The sequence below is a fragment of the Folsomia candida genome, unplaced genomic scaffold, assembly GCF_002217175.1.
Source record: "Folsomia candida strain VU population unplaced genomic scaffold, ASM221717v1 Fcan01_Sc001, whole genome shotgun sequence".
Classification (NCBI taxonomy): Eukaryota; Metazoa; Arthropoda; class Collembola; order Entomobryomorpha; family Isotomidae; genus Folsomia; species Folsomia candida.
The window spans coordinates 10327644-10342091 of record NW_019091193.1 but is presented as its reverse complement, the minus strand read 5'-3'; the positions used below and the strand labels follow the sequence as shown (position 1 = coordinate 10342091).

Sequence of the window (14448 nt, the reverse complement as noted above, 5' to 3'; positions counted from 1 at the left end):
TAAAAAAAACTTGAACTACAGAGCCCATAGAAAATTCGGATGGATCTTTACACGACCAAAAATAATATAAATGCTTCTTGGTTCCATTTGAATTCTGGTTAACGCCTTTAACTATTCAACTTTTTCATTCTGAATTTTTACATTCTCCATCCAACCAAACCCAAGTGAATTATTATTTGAACACATGTACCTTCATGAGCTAACAACAACTGGGGAAAGAGATTTTAATGGATTGGATGGATGGAGGTGCGACTATTTGGTCTTTTAGATCAACCTCCTTTGAATGAAATCATGTTCGCACCCTGCAACTCATTAAACTATTGCACGTCCCATTTCATTCCAATTGCCCGAATCTGTTTGGTTATATGATTTCATAAATATGGACCTGGGTGATATTCATGGTCTCGTTTGTGCAGATCGGGCAGCAGGAGGAGGCAGATGCGGATATGATAACGGCCTATGAATAAATCAAACTTTTGAAAAAGATATGTCGCGTTCAGAAATAAAGCACTTTTGAAAAGAAAGACAGTTTAGCCAGGCGCATGGATAAAAAATTCTCAATGAACGACATACATATATGTGTACAGGGTACATATATGTATGCATGCGTACATTACATTATACATATGCATAAATGTATGTTTGTACAGTAAGGCATGCATAGTAAATAGGTTGGATTTAGTAAAGGCTGCTAGTACTTATTATATTGCAAAAACAAATTTTGAATTTAGTCTACATCACATAGTAGAAGCATATTTAGTACAAATTTATACAATTGAGACGGAAAAATACGATGCAGACAAAAGATGAAATTGATGTACAAATCTTTAAACGTCAAAAGACTTGGTCCTTTGGTTTGGCTACATAATCGTAGTGAAATTACTCCCAATTTGGATTTGGGTGAGTGAATTTGGGTCCCTCCACATTATTGCGCGATAAAGGACGTCGTAAATTTTCTGCGTGGCTGCTGCGGGTTGGTGAAAGCATAATAAATACATATAAATGCGGTCAATCCTTGTGCGTGGCAGTAGCGATTAGTAACATTGTCTCCTTTATTATTTCCCATTTGTGGAAAATTGAATGCTAATAAGTCAAACGAAGCAAATATTGCTTTTGTGTGAAGACAAACACATGAATGCTAATCACCAATTCATCAAATTATTTCCAAATCAGTGGAATTCCTAGAAATATTCCAGCCAATTAAACTTGTCTAAATCATTGTGTGTCTCATGCAGTGATTCTTCTCTTCATACATAAATCGGGGTAAATACATCGTCAAAATCCACATGATGGTTAGCTTCAAATTGGGATTATGCAATAAAATTAAGGATAGTTCAATTTGTCTTATTTATTTTTCCAATCCAGTTAGTCTGCTATCCTGTATCCTGATTAGCTTTTCTGTGAAGGGGGTAACATGATTTCATGCTTATAAGCTGTATACCTGTTTACATATGGGATGCAATCAGAAATTATTTTTGAAATATATTTGCTTACTTTAAATTAAATTTATACTGGGTGAGTATGTAGTATTATAATCGAACTTCCTCAAGTGTCAAGGGTACTAAACAACTGGAAAGACTTTATAGTCTGTTCTACAATTTAAACGATTAATTTCAAATGTAAACAAATGCATCGTGTATTGTTGGTAAATAGATACCAACCATTATCTAATGACAATATTTTAAAATTCAATATTTGCTCAAGCAGAAGAAACCATCGTTTTCAATTCACGCGAGCTCGTAAAATGATTTGATCATTATTTGATCAGACATGAAATGGTTGAAATAATTGCATCTCATTTTGCCCTTATTCCTCGTTTTCTCGTCCATTTCCTCATTATTCATTCATCTCACAGGGTCTGCAACTCGGAAACATTGCATGCAAATAAATGCTGATACGAGCTGCATCAATACATTTATGTACATAATCGTAACACACGAAGACAGTTGAAACCAAATTATTCCCTCTGCAAACGAGACAGGAACTGGACTACTGCTGCTGGATTACATTTTTTCATGCCTGCCATTTTAATTCCATTCGGAAGTATGAATAAATTTAGTAAAACAAGGACGCAGTATGTACTTGTGTATTTGTGTACTAGTTTTTCGTGGAATGGTTAAACTTAATTCAAATCATCAGATGAACAGGCAATATTTGGCATATTTTTGATAAAACTGTTTAAATAATAAAAGTTGTATTTTTATTTACGAATTTATTTAGCTAGAGTCAAACATGTGGGAAAAATGAAACACATTTGTCTTAATAAGTAAACGGGAGAAAATGAGACAAAATCGGACCAAAAAATTGTACCTGAAAATCTTTATGTTGTGTGCAACCGTATTTGACACCGATCCCTCGTGTGCCATCTGCACGGTTTGTTTGAACACTTGTTTCCAGGATGCAAGCCCCATGATTTCGCCCCGCGACTCCCGACTTCAACAACAACCACATGTCGGCTTTTTCCAAATTTGGTAACTCAAAGTGGTGCACGTTTTTTGAAAAAGTTTCAAAGCCGGGTTTTGCTGTCAAATTATGGGGCCTAAAAAGGAGGTGAAAGAAGAGCGACCTGTGCTCTTGGGTCGCGTCGGGACAAACTTGAAGGTTGGAATTGTTGGACTGCCGAACGTTGGTAAGTTTTCAAGATTTTATGTCAATATTGTCAATACACAATATGAGATTTTGTGATATGATATGAAATTATAATATGTAGGTAAATCTACTTTCTTCAATGTGCTCACCAAGTCTGCCATCCCTGCTGAAAATTTGTATGTACACGTGCAAAGTTGGAATGTACATAACCTATGAACTATAAATAATATATTTCTTGTGTATTTTATACTGCCAGCCCATTTTGCACCATCGATCCAAATGAAAATAAGTCACTTTAAACATTTCGTTATTATATATATGCGGTTTACTTCTTAGTTTGCTTTATGCATAATATGTAACTTGGGATTTGCATTACTCGTTGGCTGACAATGTTTTTTTTATTTTCCTGTACGTAGGGTAGCTGTTCCGGATGACCGTTTCGAGTTTCTATGCGAGTTTCACAAGCCTGCGAGGTAAGTTCATTTCGTACTCATATTTTGATAGACTTGCATATAATCCTACCATCCTGATTCTCTCACATAAATTTAATTGAATTAATATCATTTCCTAATCACATTGTTAATGGCAGGGGTCTAACGATATCTGTCATCTGTAGTTACATGAATAGTTTACTGCATGTGTACAATGTATTAGATTTTTTTGCGTTCGTCATTTTGTTGATGACCAATCGCCTAATGTTAGTGAGATTAAACTGCTAAAAGTAGTCTCGGTTAGTACAAACTGTGTAATTACTGCAAAACCAATTATTTTTAATGATTAAAAATTAAGGGGGTAGTGTAATTGAAGCTTGCATTAATTCAGAGAGCAGATTTGGTTAGGTTTCTAATTTGTTTTTTTTTGTATAGAGTATAGAATGTTGATTTGACATTTGGTGCGAATATCATTTCATATACGATTGTTTTCTGCCTGAATATCCATTGGGTTTGGCAATTATGATGACAAATATGCATCGAGGAATCAAACAGCTATACATTCGTAGCATGCAAAATTAGGTGTATCTTTCACTGGTCGTTGTTTATTCCTTAATTGCATATGAAAATTGATAAGTGCACTAAAATTTAAAATATGTATCACGTAATAACTTAACTACTTGGGTGGCATTAAAGTAGACCGGTTGGCATCATTCTTTTTTATCTCATATTTGGGCTGATTATACGTATCACCTGCAGCAAAAGTTCTGATTCATTTAGCCACACTGGAAATGTTAGCAAATATTAGCAACTTCTTTGTTGCATTAATAGAATAACATGGACCCTGCGTGGTTGTTGCAGTGAGATGTAGTGTGTGGAAAGTGTAAAACTTAATCTAAGGTACAAGCCCACCTCACTCATTTGATTTTGTTGCTTATCTTTTTTTGAGATTGGTTATCGTGTGTGTGAAAGAAAGTCCGCCCGTCCCACCGAGATCAATATTCACCTCAATTATTGGCTTACCCAGCATTTATGTACTTTAGAGGTTGCACCAAAAAGGAGTGTTTTGCGGTGGCGTAATTTTGTGAAATAGCAAAATAAATGCATCCTGTAAGACGCCAACCAACCGTTTCATATAATATTCCAAATTATAGGATTGAAACTCTTCCATATGGGTCTCTCTGTACATACACTTACATGTGTTGTAAAAACGAAAACCCGATTTCTTCCAATGTCGTGCTCAAAAACGGTGTGCAGTTCAAGTGATTGATATGTTCCCCATATTTAAATTCGCAAGTTTGTTAAAATTTCAGTGCTAAACTTGATTTTCAATCTTAATTTATTTCCGTTTTTCTGTAACCACAACTCATTGTTTGAAACAAAACTTTGCTTGCTTGTTACATGCAATTGGGAGATCTAGCCTTTCGAGCCGCGACTAAATCATTTCATGAAATAGTATAATAAGCATGAAAGGGTGTGGCTGTTGCCCGTTGCCACTCTGCTCTCTTCTCTGCCCAATTTTCGCTGGCCAGACTGTTTTCAGTAAAAATGTTTTGTGATTGTTTCTACTTTTACATTTATTACATTTCTACATACTAGGTGATCCAGCTTGTATTTCAGCTTAAATCAATTGGTCGACGGCTAATATAGCAATTAACCTGCGAAATGTATTCATGAAATGAATTAGATTTCCATCCATTTCGTATGAAAACTTTTTGAATTATGAATGATTTCTTGTTTTTTTTGGGGGGGGAGGGTTCTGTATTGCTACAAAATGCGAACTTTCTTTTAACTGCAATAATTATTAACTTTCCACGAAAGCAATTAGTCACATACAACATAATCTTTAAAGTCAAACTACAGGTGATCAGTTAAGTTGCGGATGAATGAATGTTAATTCGGAAACCAGCTTCAATTACTTGTGGGAAGATGGGCAGTCGTCCTGCAGCCACAAATGATTCGAATAATGATATGTTATTTTCTTTTCGAATTAGAAGAGCCACAGATTTAAATTTTTTCCTCGCATTTTTATTTCCAATGCATAAGTCCACCTGGTAGTCAGGTAGATGTGTAAGATCTTACATGAATTGTTCTTGCTGCAGTCAACCACATATTGCCACAACATTGAGGTTTTTCATCCTTGTAATTCAAAATATATACGCAATTCACCACCAATCCACTTAATGGCAGAGTGGTGCAAGTATTTTGATTCGATGATGATAGTTTTCATTTCTCTTCCAGCAATGGAAAGCTATTATCATTTTCTGTTATCACTACCTTCAAGTTTGAAGGGTCTCTTTCTCCCTCTCTGGCATGATAAACAAAAAATTTGAGTGGCCATTAAGAATTATTCGACTAATATTTATTATTGACGAATGGTTGCGCAGCTAATGTAGTAAGAACAAGTAATTTGGTTAGATACAAGCGATTAATTTTTTTTCCATCCATCCATGAGTATTGCTCATGGATGGAAGGAATGCATTGCGATATTACATGTACATCAAAATAACATTTTTTTTTTGCATAAATACAAATTGTATAGCTGGACCAGAAGTTGTGCAGAAAAACGGAAAAGCTATGATGGAGATGAATAACGTGACGAATTAATTACTTTCTAAACGTCCTTGTTGATTACATGTATGTAGTTCCTCCTGGCACTTGATGTGCTAACACGAACTTATCAATTATGAGGCACCCCTTTTTGTTGCTGCTGTTAGTTATTTCTCCATCCCACTACTTGCTCAGTTGGTATTAATTAGAGAGCAGCACTATCATTGGATGCTTCCCTCGTGTGTAATTAACCCCTTGTAATCGCTAATCGGAACATTTTAATCCATTGTTTGCTGAGTGTGGGTAAAGAGAACGGACCGTGTCAAAAGACACGAGTAGGTTGTACAAAAAAGTTCGTAATATTTTTTTACACTAGGTCCGCACAACTAAAGCATTCTACTGACAATTTCCTAACTCTGGATATGGGATGATCACCCAGTATGTAATTATCACGTATATAGGAGGTCGGTTTGATAGGCACATGTGAAAAAGCCGCAGCACACGAAGGAATTATTGTAATTCTTGTGACTGACAAGCCGGTACATTTCCCTTCAGTGAGTTGTTAGTTATCTAAAGTTATATCGCGCCTGTGTTCGCAGTATTAAATAAATAATTAATCAGGCACTTGGGCAGGACGTATAGTAATAACAAGTATCGACGCATCTGTCAGCATGCATTTTACAACGACTGGGTTTGCAAAATAAGCGAGCGTTCGCAGCACCCAAATTTCAAATATTGAATTTGCACGGATTTTTATTGGATCTCTTGGTAGCGTGGTTCATTAAAAGTTACACATTCAAGAATTGGATTAGACGTGGATGATACAAGTATTTATCTGACGAAGAGAATGGGGAAAGTTGCACGTAATATCGCGTGCGATCAGCTTCAATTTTGTCCTCAAGCATAAGTGAACTATTTAATAGGTAAAACTTGGAAATACTGGAATAGTTCTATTGTGTGTAAAACGAGATAACTTTTATTTTTCTAACATCCGTTAATATTTAAAAAATCTTGTCTCCCCACCTTCTCGTAACTACATTGATGAGGGCAAGGACTGGTTTTGAGCTACGTAAAACGAATGAGCCCATTTTTACATATATAATATTGCAATTGTTACATTATCTGGACACGCTATTATTTTCGAGTCTTAAAAATTCTCCTGCTGCTGTTTCATTTTTGCACATTTTTAATTTCAGATCACGATACTGATTATTTAGATCATTACACACATATGCATATTCAAATGCAAGATAATTTGTCCTTTCTAACAATAACAATTTTGCATACAATTCATGATTTATTTGCAGTAAAGGGCCTGCATATGTATCTTGGGTTCCAAACACCAATTTTGAAAACTAAAGCAACGCATTTTCATTTTTTGTGTTTCAGTAAAGTGCCTGCCTTCCTGAACGTAGTTGATATAGCTGGATTAGTCAAAGGAGCCTCGCAAGGTAATTTGATTCAAAACTTGTTTGCTCATATTTTTTATATCAAGATAAGCAGTGATATTAATCTTAAATATTGTCTCTCAAGGCCAAGGACTGGGGAATGCATTCTTGTCCAACATTCGTGCTTGCGATGCAATTTTTCATGTTTGTCGTAAGTTTGTGCTTGTTTTTAAATTTCCATTTAGAACGAATTGAGTAGGATGCTTTTAAGCGTGACATGTAATTCGGTACAAAGATGTGCATATATATTATGCGCGACCTGTTAAAATCAATATGGACCATAGTCTTGGTTAGACAGACATTACGAACTTGATTTTACGTGTTTATAAATCGTACTAATATTACAAGCTATTAGGGAAGAATGGGGTGATTAGGAAAGGTCAGACTCTAACCCGGCTGGAGTCAGGCAGAGGAGCTGACGTATGTGGGGCCAAAGGTCAGATCGAAATTTAAGTAGAACTCATTACTTTGGCTGGTTTTTACGACCATTTTTTGTCTCAAAGTCTCTCTTTCTGCTCCAGCCAACACAGGGATGCAAGAAGTATTTAAGAGTCATTATAGCTAGATTTTATGATGATTGCATATCGATCTCAATGTGAACATCCGTAGTTGAGCATCTCATCTAACTCAATAATAATTAGGCATTATTATTTTATTCCCCTTAAAGTGATACGCCTTTTTCGTAAAACAAGTTCAACCTCCTTTAAAAATTAGAATGTCCTGGTTTGTACCTGATTTAATATTCGCTGTTTGTTTTATATAAAAGAACTTTGAATTAATATAAAGCTTGAATTTTTAACCGCTCGGGAACACGAATAGGCGCGTTTGACGATACAGAAGTGATCCACGTCGATGGAGAAATTGATCCAGTTCGAGACTTGGACACAATTAGTGAAGAACTTCGACTAAAAGATGAAGAGTAAAAATATTTATTAATACTTTATGTAATTACTGGTGATAATTAGCTGATTACTTAACAATCCGCAATTTTTGTTAACCAGATACTTGTTGACAAATTTGGAAAAGTTGGAGAAGACGGCTGGTCGTGGAAATGACAAGAAGCTGAAGCCGGAATATGTAAGCCGTTCTTGTTCTTATTTTTTAAGTTGTACTGTAGCATAAGATTTAAATTCCATCTTTTTTAGTGTTAATTACGAAATAATTTCAACTTTCTCATATTCTCAATAACATAGTACAATTGGTGAGCCAGTTAGTCAGTTCATTGAGTGCATGCATTATTATACATATTATACTGTATATGCACGTTTTTTTTCTCTGCCATGAAATTAGAAAGAACATGCTCCCTGTGGAAAGGTGGGCATGGCTGACTGTTGATCAATTAAAGTTATAGCCACTTGGTGGGCCAGTGGCTAGTAAGACCAGCGTCAGGTAAAAAGTGGTAACAAGCTGTGAAGGAAGGTGTGTAAGATGCAAATGCTGCTAATGCTCACCCATGCTCATGTTCTCTAAAGGGCGATTTGTTTCTGAATTAACCAGCCTACATGCCGTTCATTGGCTTATTCCAGTGGCTGAGAGCTTCCTATTAGTTAGCCAGGTCCCTACTTTCATTCCGGTGTGTGTCCAATTCTAAAGTACAATGCTCCCTTTTCACGATTCCCATAAAATTTTACACCACAAACTTGAAGATTTTATGGATTTTATTTTTTATGAGAAACGTCAAAAATTCTTCTCCTATTTCATTTTTATTAATGATTTTAATTTTTAGGATGCATTATGCAAGATAAAAACTCATCTGGTAGATGAAAAACGAGCAATCCGCATGCATGATTGGAACATGGCTGAGGTAATGATATCGTTTTAATTGCCCATACATATGATGAGTATGGGTTTCATATTTTTAGCATTGAAGGAAAATTTATATTCCATAGGTTGAAGTGCTCAATAAACACTTGTTCATCACAGCCAAACCAATAATTTATTTGGTGAACTTGTCCGAAAAGGATTATATTAGGAAGAAAAATAAATGGTAAAATAATTCGTCTCAATTACCTCGCAGCAAGAATATCAACTCTATATGCATAATCCTTATTTCGTTTCTTACAGGCTTATAAAAATTAAAGAATGGATTGACAAAAACGATCCATCCGCCATTCTGATCCCATTTTCAGGGAGCTTAGAATTTAAATTAGTAGACATGCCGGACGACGAGAAAGCTGCATATCTCAAAGAAGCCGGAACGACAAGGTGAGAATGTGCTCTTTTTCATACACAATTTAGAATAACAGAGACAGGTTTGTATTTCACTCTGGAAGAAATATAGATAAAACTCTTCTTAATCATTGTTTCATTATAAATTTCCAATCTTTCTCATCCAGACAAATCCAACATGATTTTAATTTCTTTAATATAGCACGGTACTATTAGCACCTTTCTGAGACTGGATAGTTTTTTGTACAATTAGCCGAGATATGCACAAGGGTGGTTTGGTTGTGGAGAAATATTGTTAACATGAATTTGGAAAGTTCATGAAAAATTAGCCCATTCACCAACCAACATGACTTGGGTTTGAGAAAACAAACTTGAGGGCTGAGGAGTGAGTGAAGGGGGGATAATATTATGTGGAACGAAAAGTACGTCTGTCTCAAGATTCGTTTACTGGTAACAAAGAGTCATTATGGAATACAAGTCCTGGCTGACTGAAGAGAAAAACATTGGCAAGTATCATAACATATAATTTGGAGTCACATTATTTTCTCTCGTGTGTGATTATATTTTGGGGGAAGTAGTTGTTGCCGTTCGCTCCGCTCAACTTGGAGTTTTTCATGCCATTAAATGATATGCATGTCTGGAATTCTTTACAAGATAAGGTTTATGAGTCTCTCCAGTCATACCTCTTATTATTATACACCTTCTGTTTCTGCCCTCATTTTCTCCATTTTCTCGACTCGCATACGTACAAATAGCTCGTTTTTATTATATATACTATTATCTACGACCACTACTGCAGTAATATTCCATGTGGAAAGGTAATTTCATATAAAGTCGTAGTAGCACAGGACTGCTGGCGGTGGTGCAGTAGCATAATATTCCTCGACTAGTTGTTAAAAATTCAAACTAGCTACGTACATATGCAACGAGGAGCAATAAATGTTAACAAAATTCTATTAAAATTGTTCGACCTACCTGAGTTTTTGATTCTCAGTCAGCAATTTTGTCTGTTGATGAAAAAATTACTCTGGGCGAAGACTAGATACTCCTGAGCAGCAGCATTTATTTTGCTTCAGGCAGGCAGGCGGGCAAGAATCGTTATGTTATGCGGTTAATGTTGAGGACACTTTGAAGTGGTATTGAAAGTTTGGGAGGGGATATCAATATAATCTCCTTTTCAGTTTCAGGATTCTCGTCTCTGCAAATTATAGACATTAAATCTAACCAGAAAACCCAACTGGAAATTAGATTCATTGAATGACTAGTAATTTTGACAGAATCACTTCAATCTGTTCCTCAGAATGCATAATTCTTTTGGGAGGATTAATAGGAGGGAGGATGCATGTTATTGGGCTGAAATATGGGATGGACTGGGCTGCTGAAACAATTTCCAGTGGTCTTTTAATTGTAGTTGAGCATAAACTTGTGAGATTAATGGAATTGGTCGTTGAATCATTATCATCGTTTATTGGTATTTCATGGGAAATTCCATGCAAATCATTTTTAAAATGTGAATGCATTTTTTCGTTTCATGTGACGATGAGTCTGCAACTGTCGGAAAAATTGGCCTAGTCTATGGCCACTTTATTTTTACTATCACATATCTCCGTCCACTCTAAAAAAAAGTCAGTTGGTGTCCTTGTAAATAGGTAAAAATGAATCTTGGAATTGGACTCATTACAGGATGATCCCTCTGTCGATGATGTTGTTTTTAATGTGAATGTCGTGAAGTGCAATCGGAGTAATTGAACAATTCTGACGGTAGTCGTTAGGGTTGTGCGTGATTAGAATTATTCATTGTTTCTGCATATGAATCATTATTTTATCGCCGTGTGTATACATTTTTTACTTATAAATCACGCATAAAATTTGACTTGTGCAATAATCGCCAGCCAACAAAGAAATATAGTATTTTACAATCCATACTAACAAGTGAAACTATTAGTATGTACATGGGCGAAGTTTGAAGTTAATACACTAAACGTCTTCATACATATATGTATTGTATTCAGCAATTTATGTATGCACGTATATGTACATAAGCATATCGCTTGATCAGCCTCGTCGATTACTCTGAAGATATTCAGCTAAGCTAAAAGTTAATTACAACTTAATTATTATGTTCGAAGACTTGTATATGTCCGGCTGAGTTGAGTAATGGGCAACCGGAAACCAAATATTTAATTTCCATATAATGTATGCAAAACGACCAAAACGGGTAGTAGAACTATGATAATAGTAGTAGAAAGGAATGTCATGTGCAATACAGGGGTGGGACAGAAGAAGGAGCCACTTGAATTTTAGGGGTGGCGTGTGATGCACAGTCGCGGCATTTTCAAAATTTGCATATGTCATACCCAGATAGTTAACGAAAATTTAGCACTATTCAGATTTTCCCTACGGTTAAAAATGCCCCTGCAGCACCCCCCAGAGTGCGAGGCACGCATAAAAGCATAAAAGTGTTTTCCAAAGACATACTGAGCCAGAGAGCGATTGTTAGAAAATTTGCTGCAAATGGATTTATCGTCGATCGAAAGTACGTTTCTAATGTACTTAAAAACGTTGGAATCAAGCGGAGGGAAAAAGCGGTTAGAGCTCCACCCCCACGGAAAGGATACCCAAGATCCGCTTGAACCAAAAAGTTTATCCGGAAAATCAATTTTTCGCCAAAACGGTAAATCCACCAACTAAAAGTTGCATGGCGAAAATGTTAAACGTTAGTAGGAGAACATTTCTAGAGTCATTCACAATGACCTACAGCAAGTGACTCGTAGGAAATCCCGAGATCATGCTCTCATCCCAACTTATTTCTCACAAAATATCAGCCTACACGAAGGATTTTAAAAAAAGTTTGGGTATAACAATTATTCCTACTATAGAAACTCTCGTTAATTCCTCTGATATCAATCCGATGTTTTTTTTGGATTCGAGTACTTAAAACAGAGCCTTCTTGAAAGGAAAACGCGTGCGTTTTGATTCACTTTGGAAAAGTGTTCAGGACGAGTGGTGCAGAATCACTCTGAAAATTGTGTCAAAGGTCATGACTGGTTGGAAAAAGCGACTGAGGCTCGTTAGATAAACTAAAGGGCTTCACACTGAACCAATTACCAAACTTCACAAACGAATAATAAGGCCGGAATAAATTTAGGCAAAGTGGCTCCTTCTTCTGTCCCACCCCTCTGTATAACTTGTAATCAATGACCTGTACATAAAATTAGCTTTGTGCAACATACGGTTTAAATGAAATTATGATTCTTTTAACAAACTTAAGATCGTTTAATTTTTGCTTAGTTCCTTGGACAAGATAATTCTTCAGGGGTACAAGGTACAAGAGTTAGCACCTCATATTTAAGTGTAATGATGTAATTTCTAAAACTATGAAATATTTTTTTATAAGGCTTTGCAGCTGATGTACTTCTTCACTGCTGGTACGTGAAAATCTTTTAATAACACAAATATAATCATATAATTTTTAATCCTACATTACTAATTCAAACGATTGTATTGTTATTATAGGTGCGGATGAAGTAAAAGCATGGACGATTCAGGTAATGCTACACACACAAACCCTTGGAAAGGGACGTTATTTTCTGAAGAATATGTAACTATTTACATAAACCTATAAATACCACTTTCAGAAAAACACCAAAGCTCCCCAGGCCGCTGGAAAAATTCACACCGACTTTGAGAAAGGATTCATAATGGCTGAAGTCATGCCCTTCAAAGATTTCAAAGAAGAAGGGTCAGAGGCTGCTTGTAAAGTGAGTAACTATATTAAATTGACGTACTTCTTGAGATAACTAATTTATTGAAATATTTAAACCAACTATAAATAATTAATATATTTTATCATTGTTCTTAGGCTGCTGGGAAATATCGTCAACAAGGGAGAAATTATATTGTGGAAGATGGAGATATTATATTCTTTAAATTTAATGCAGGTGCTGGTCTTGCGGCACCAAAGAAAAAGTGAAGCGTCGACCAGAATGCTGTTATTGTTGGTTGTTATAATTGATTGATTGGTTGATTATTGAGTGAACCACGTGAAACTGTTTACATTAATCTGTTATTTTAAGTTTTGTATTCAACATCATGATTGTTTAAATACAATGCTGACAAAATTTGCAACTCTCAAACCCATTACAGACTTTGCGTTTGATATTTATTTCATATCTAAAACTCGGCATGTTCACCTCCTCTCAGTGCTAATACTAAATGAAGAACAGACCCCCCTTGCACCTTGTAGTCGGCTGCGGTCTTTTCGTCATTCCTGAATTGACATGAAAACAGAAATTCAAACTTTAGAAAAATTGGACCATAACAGATATAGTGAAATTAAGCAAAATCATAAACTTACATCTGCTTTCCGGAAAAGATCAATCGTTGCTGCTGTGGAGGAATTCCTTCCTTTTCTTCAACTCTTTCCTTGATTCTCTCCACCTTGTCTGTTGGTTCGATGTCAATTTCAATCTAGTTGACAAATTAAGTAATTTAATTAATTTTACACGCTATTTGTGACAATATTGTTTGTGAACTATACTTACTTCTTTCCCAGTCAAAGTCTGAAACAAAAAACAAACTTCAAAATTTAACAACAATTAGGAACAGGGTGTCTTCAATTGTGAATTGTAATTACCTTCACTTTAATCAGCATTTTGACGAATTTGATTTCTTACTTGATAATGAGAAAGTCACAAAGTCCTCTCGTGTGTACTCTGAATCAGAATGAAAAACAAAAAATTAGCTTAAAAAACATTCCATTATATTGAGTCGCGAGTTTGTAGAATTATGAATAATTCATAATTCTGAATATAAGAATTATTATTATATTCAGTGTTCATATTTATTACAACTAAAAGCAGACCACGGTGGTCTTACACTCGCTAAGGATAAGTTAGAAAAGTTTATCTCATTTAATTGACTTACTTGATTATGAGTAAAAGTGACGATGGATTTCGTAACCTCAAACTGGAAACTAGAAAATTTTAAATAATTTAAGTTAATTATTCATTTGTTGTGCTCACAAAAAATTCAGTGTTCAATTAGTCAGTTGATGACATTTAATTTTGTGTTTTGTTTCTATCGCGAGCGTTGAGTTTAAAAATACAAAATAGCGGCGTTCAAGAAATAAACTTGACGTGATTCTCCATTGTTGGGCCAGAGAGCGCTTTCCCCCGCAAGGAAATTCTCTCCTCCTGCAGAGGGTGCCAAGCGTTTCATACATGAAAATTTGGGACTTGCTTTTATTGGTGAGACGAGAT

The 14448-nt window shown here is 35.5% G+C and overlaps 2 protein-coding genes across 2 annotated transcripts; one reads left to right on the top strand and one right to left on the bottom strand.

Annotated features, from left to right (window-relative positions):
- The first annotated feature begins 2412 nt into the window (after positions 1-2412).
- On the top strand, positions 2413-13327 carry LOC110863150 (obg-like ATPase 1). The gene is made up of 16 exons (XM_022112435.2): positions 2413-2629; positions 2711-2765; positions 2846-2874; positions 3002-3062; positions 6960-7021; positions 7104-7169; positions 7838-7937; positions 8020-8095; positions 8745-8822; positions 8908-9005; positions 9083-9223; positions 12479-12512; positions 12585-12615; positions 12704-12735; positions 12826-12948; positions 13050-13327. The coding sequence occupies exons 1-16, from the start codon at positions 2533-2535 to the stop codon at positions 13158-13160; spliced, it is 1194 nt and encodes a 397-aa protein (XP_021968127.1). The 5' UTR covers positions 2413-2532; the 3' UTR covers positions 13161-13327.
- LOC110863251 (NEDD8) lies at positions 13250-14293 on the bottom strand. Its single transcript, XM_022112547.2, has 5 exons — positions 14114-14293; positions 13824-13902; positions 13732-13749; positions 13545-13657; positions 13250-13457 (listed from the first exon to the last, which is right to left on the bottom strand). The coding sequence occupies exons 2-5, from the start codon at positions 13839-13841 to the stop codon at positions 13361-13363; spliced, it is 246 nt and encodes an 81-aa protein (XP_021968239.1). The 5' UTR covers positions 13842-13902; positions 14114-14293; the 3' UTR covers positions 13250-13360.
- Between the last annotated feature and the right edge of the window lie 155 nt (positions 14294-14448).

Bases quoted from the DNA above. Each gene is read 5' to 3' on its own strand.
- LOC110863150 (XM_022112435.2), top strand. From the start codon at position 2,533: ATGGGGCCTAAAAAGGAGGTGAAAGAAGAGCGACCTGTGCTCTTGGGT. The intron at 2,630-2,710 runs GTAAGTTTTCAA...TATAATATGTAG, and splicing joins TGTTGGACTGCCGAACGTTG to GTAAATCTACTTTCTTCAAT. The intron at 2,766-2,845 runs GTATGTACACGT...TTATACTGCCAG, and splicing joins GCCATCCCTGCTGAAAATTT to CCCATTTTGCACCATCGATC.
- LOC110863251 (XM_022112547.2), bottom strand. The intron at 13,458-13,544 runs GTAAGTTTATGA...ATGTCAATTCAG, and splicing joins ATCTTTTCCGGAAAGCAGAT to GAATGACGAAAAGACCGCAG.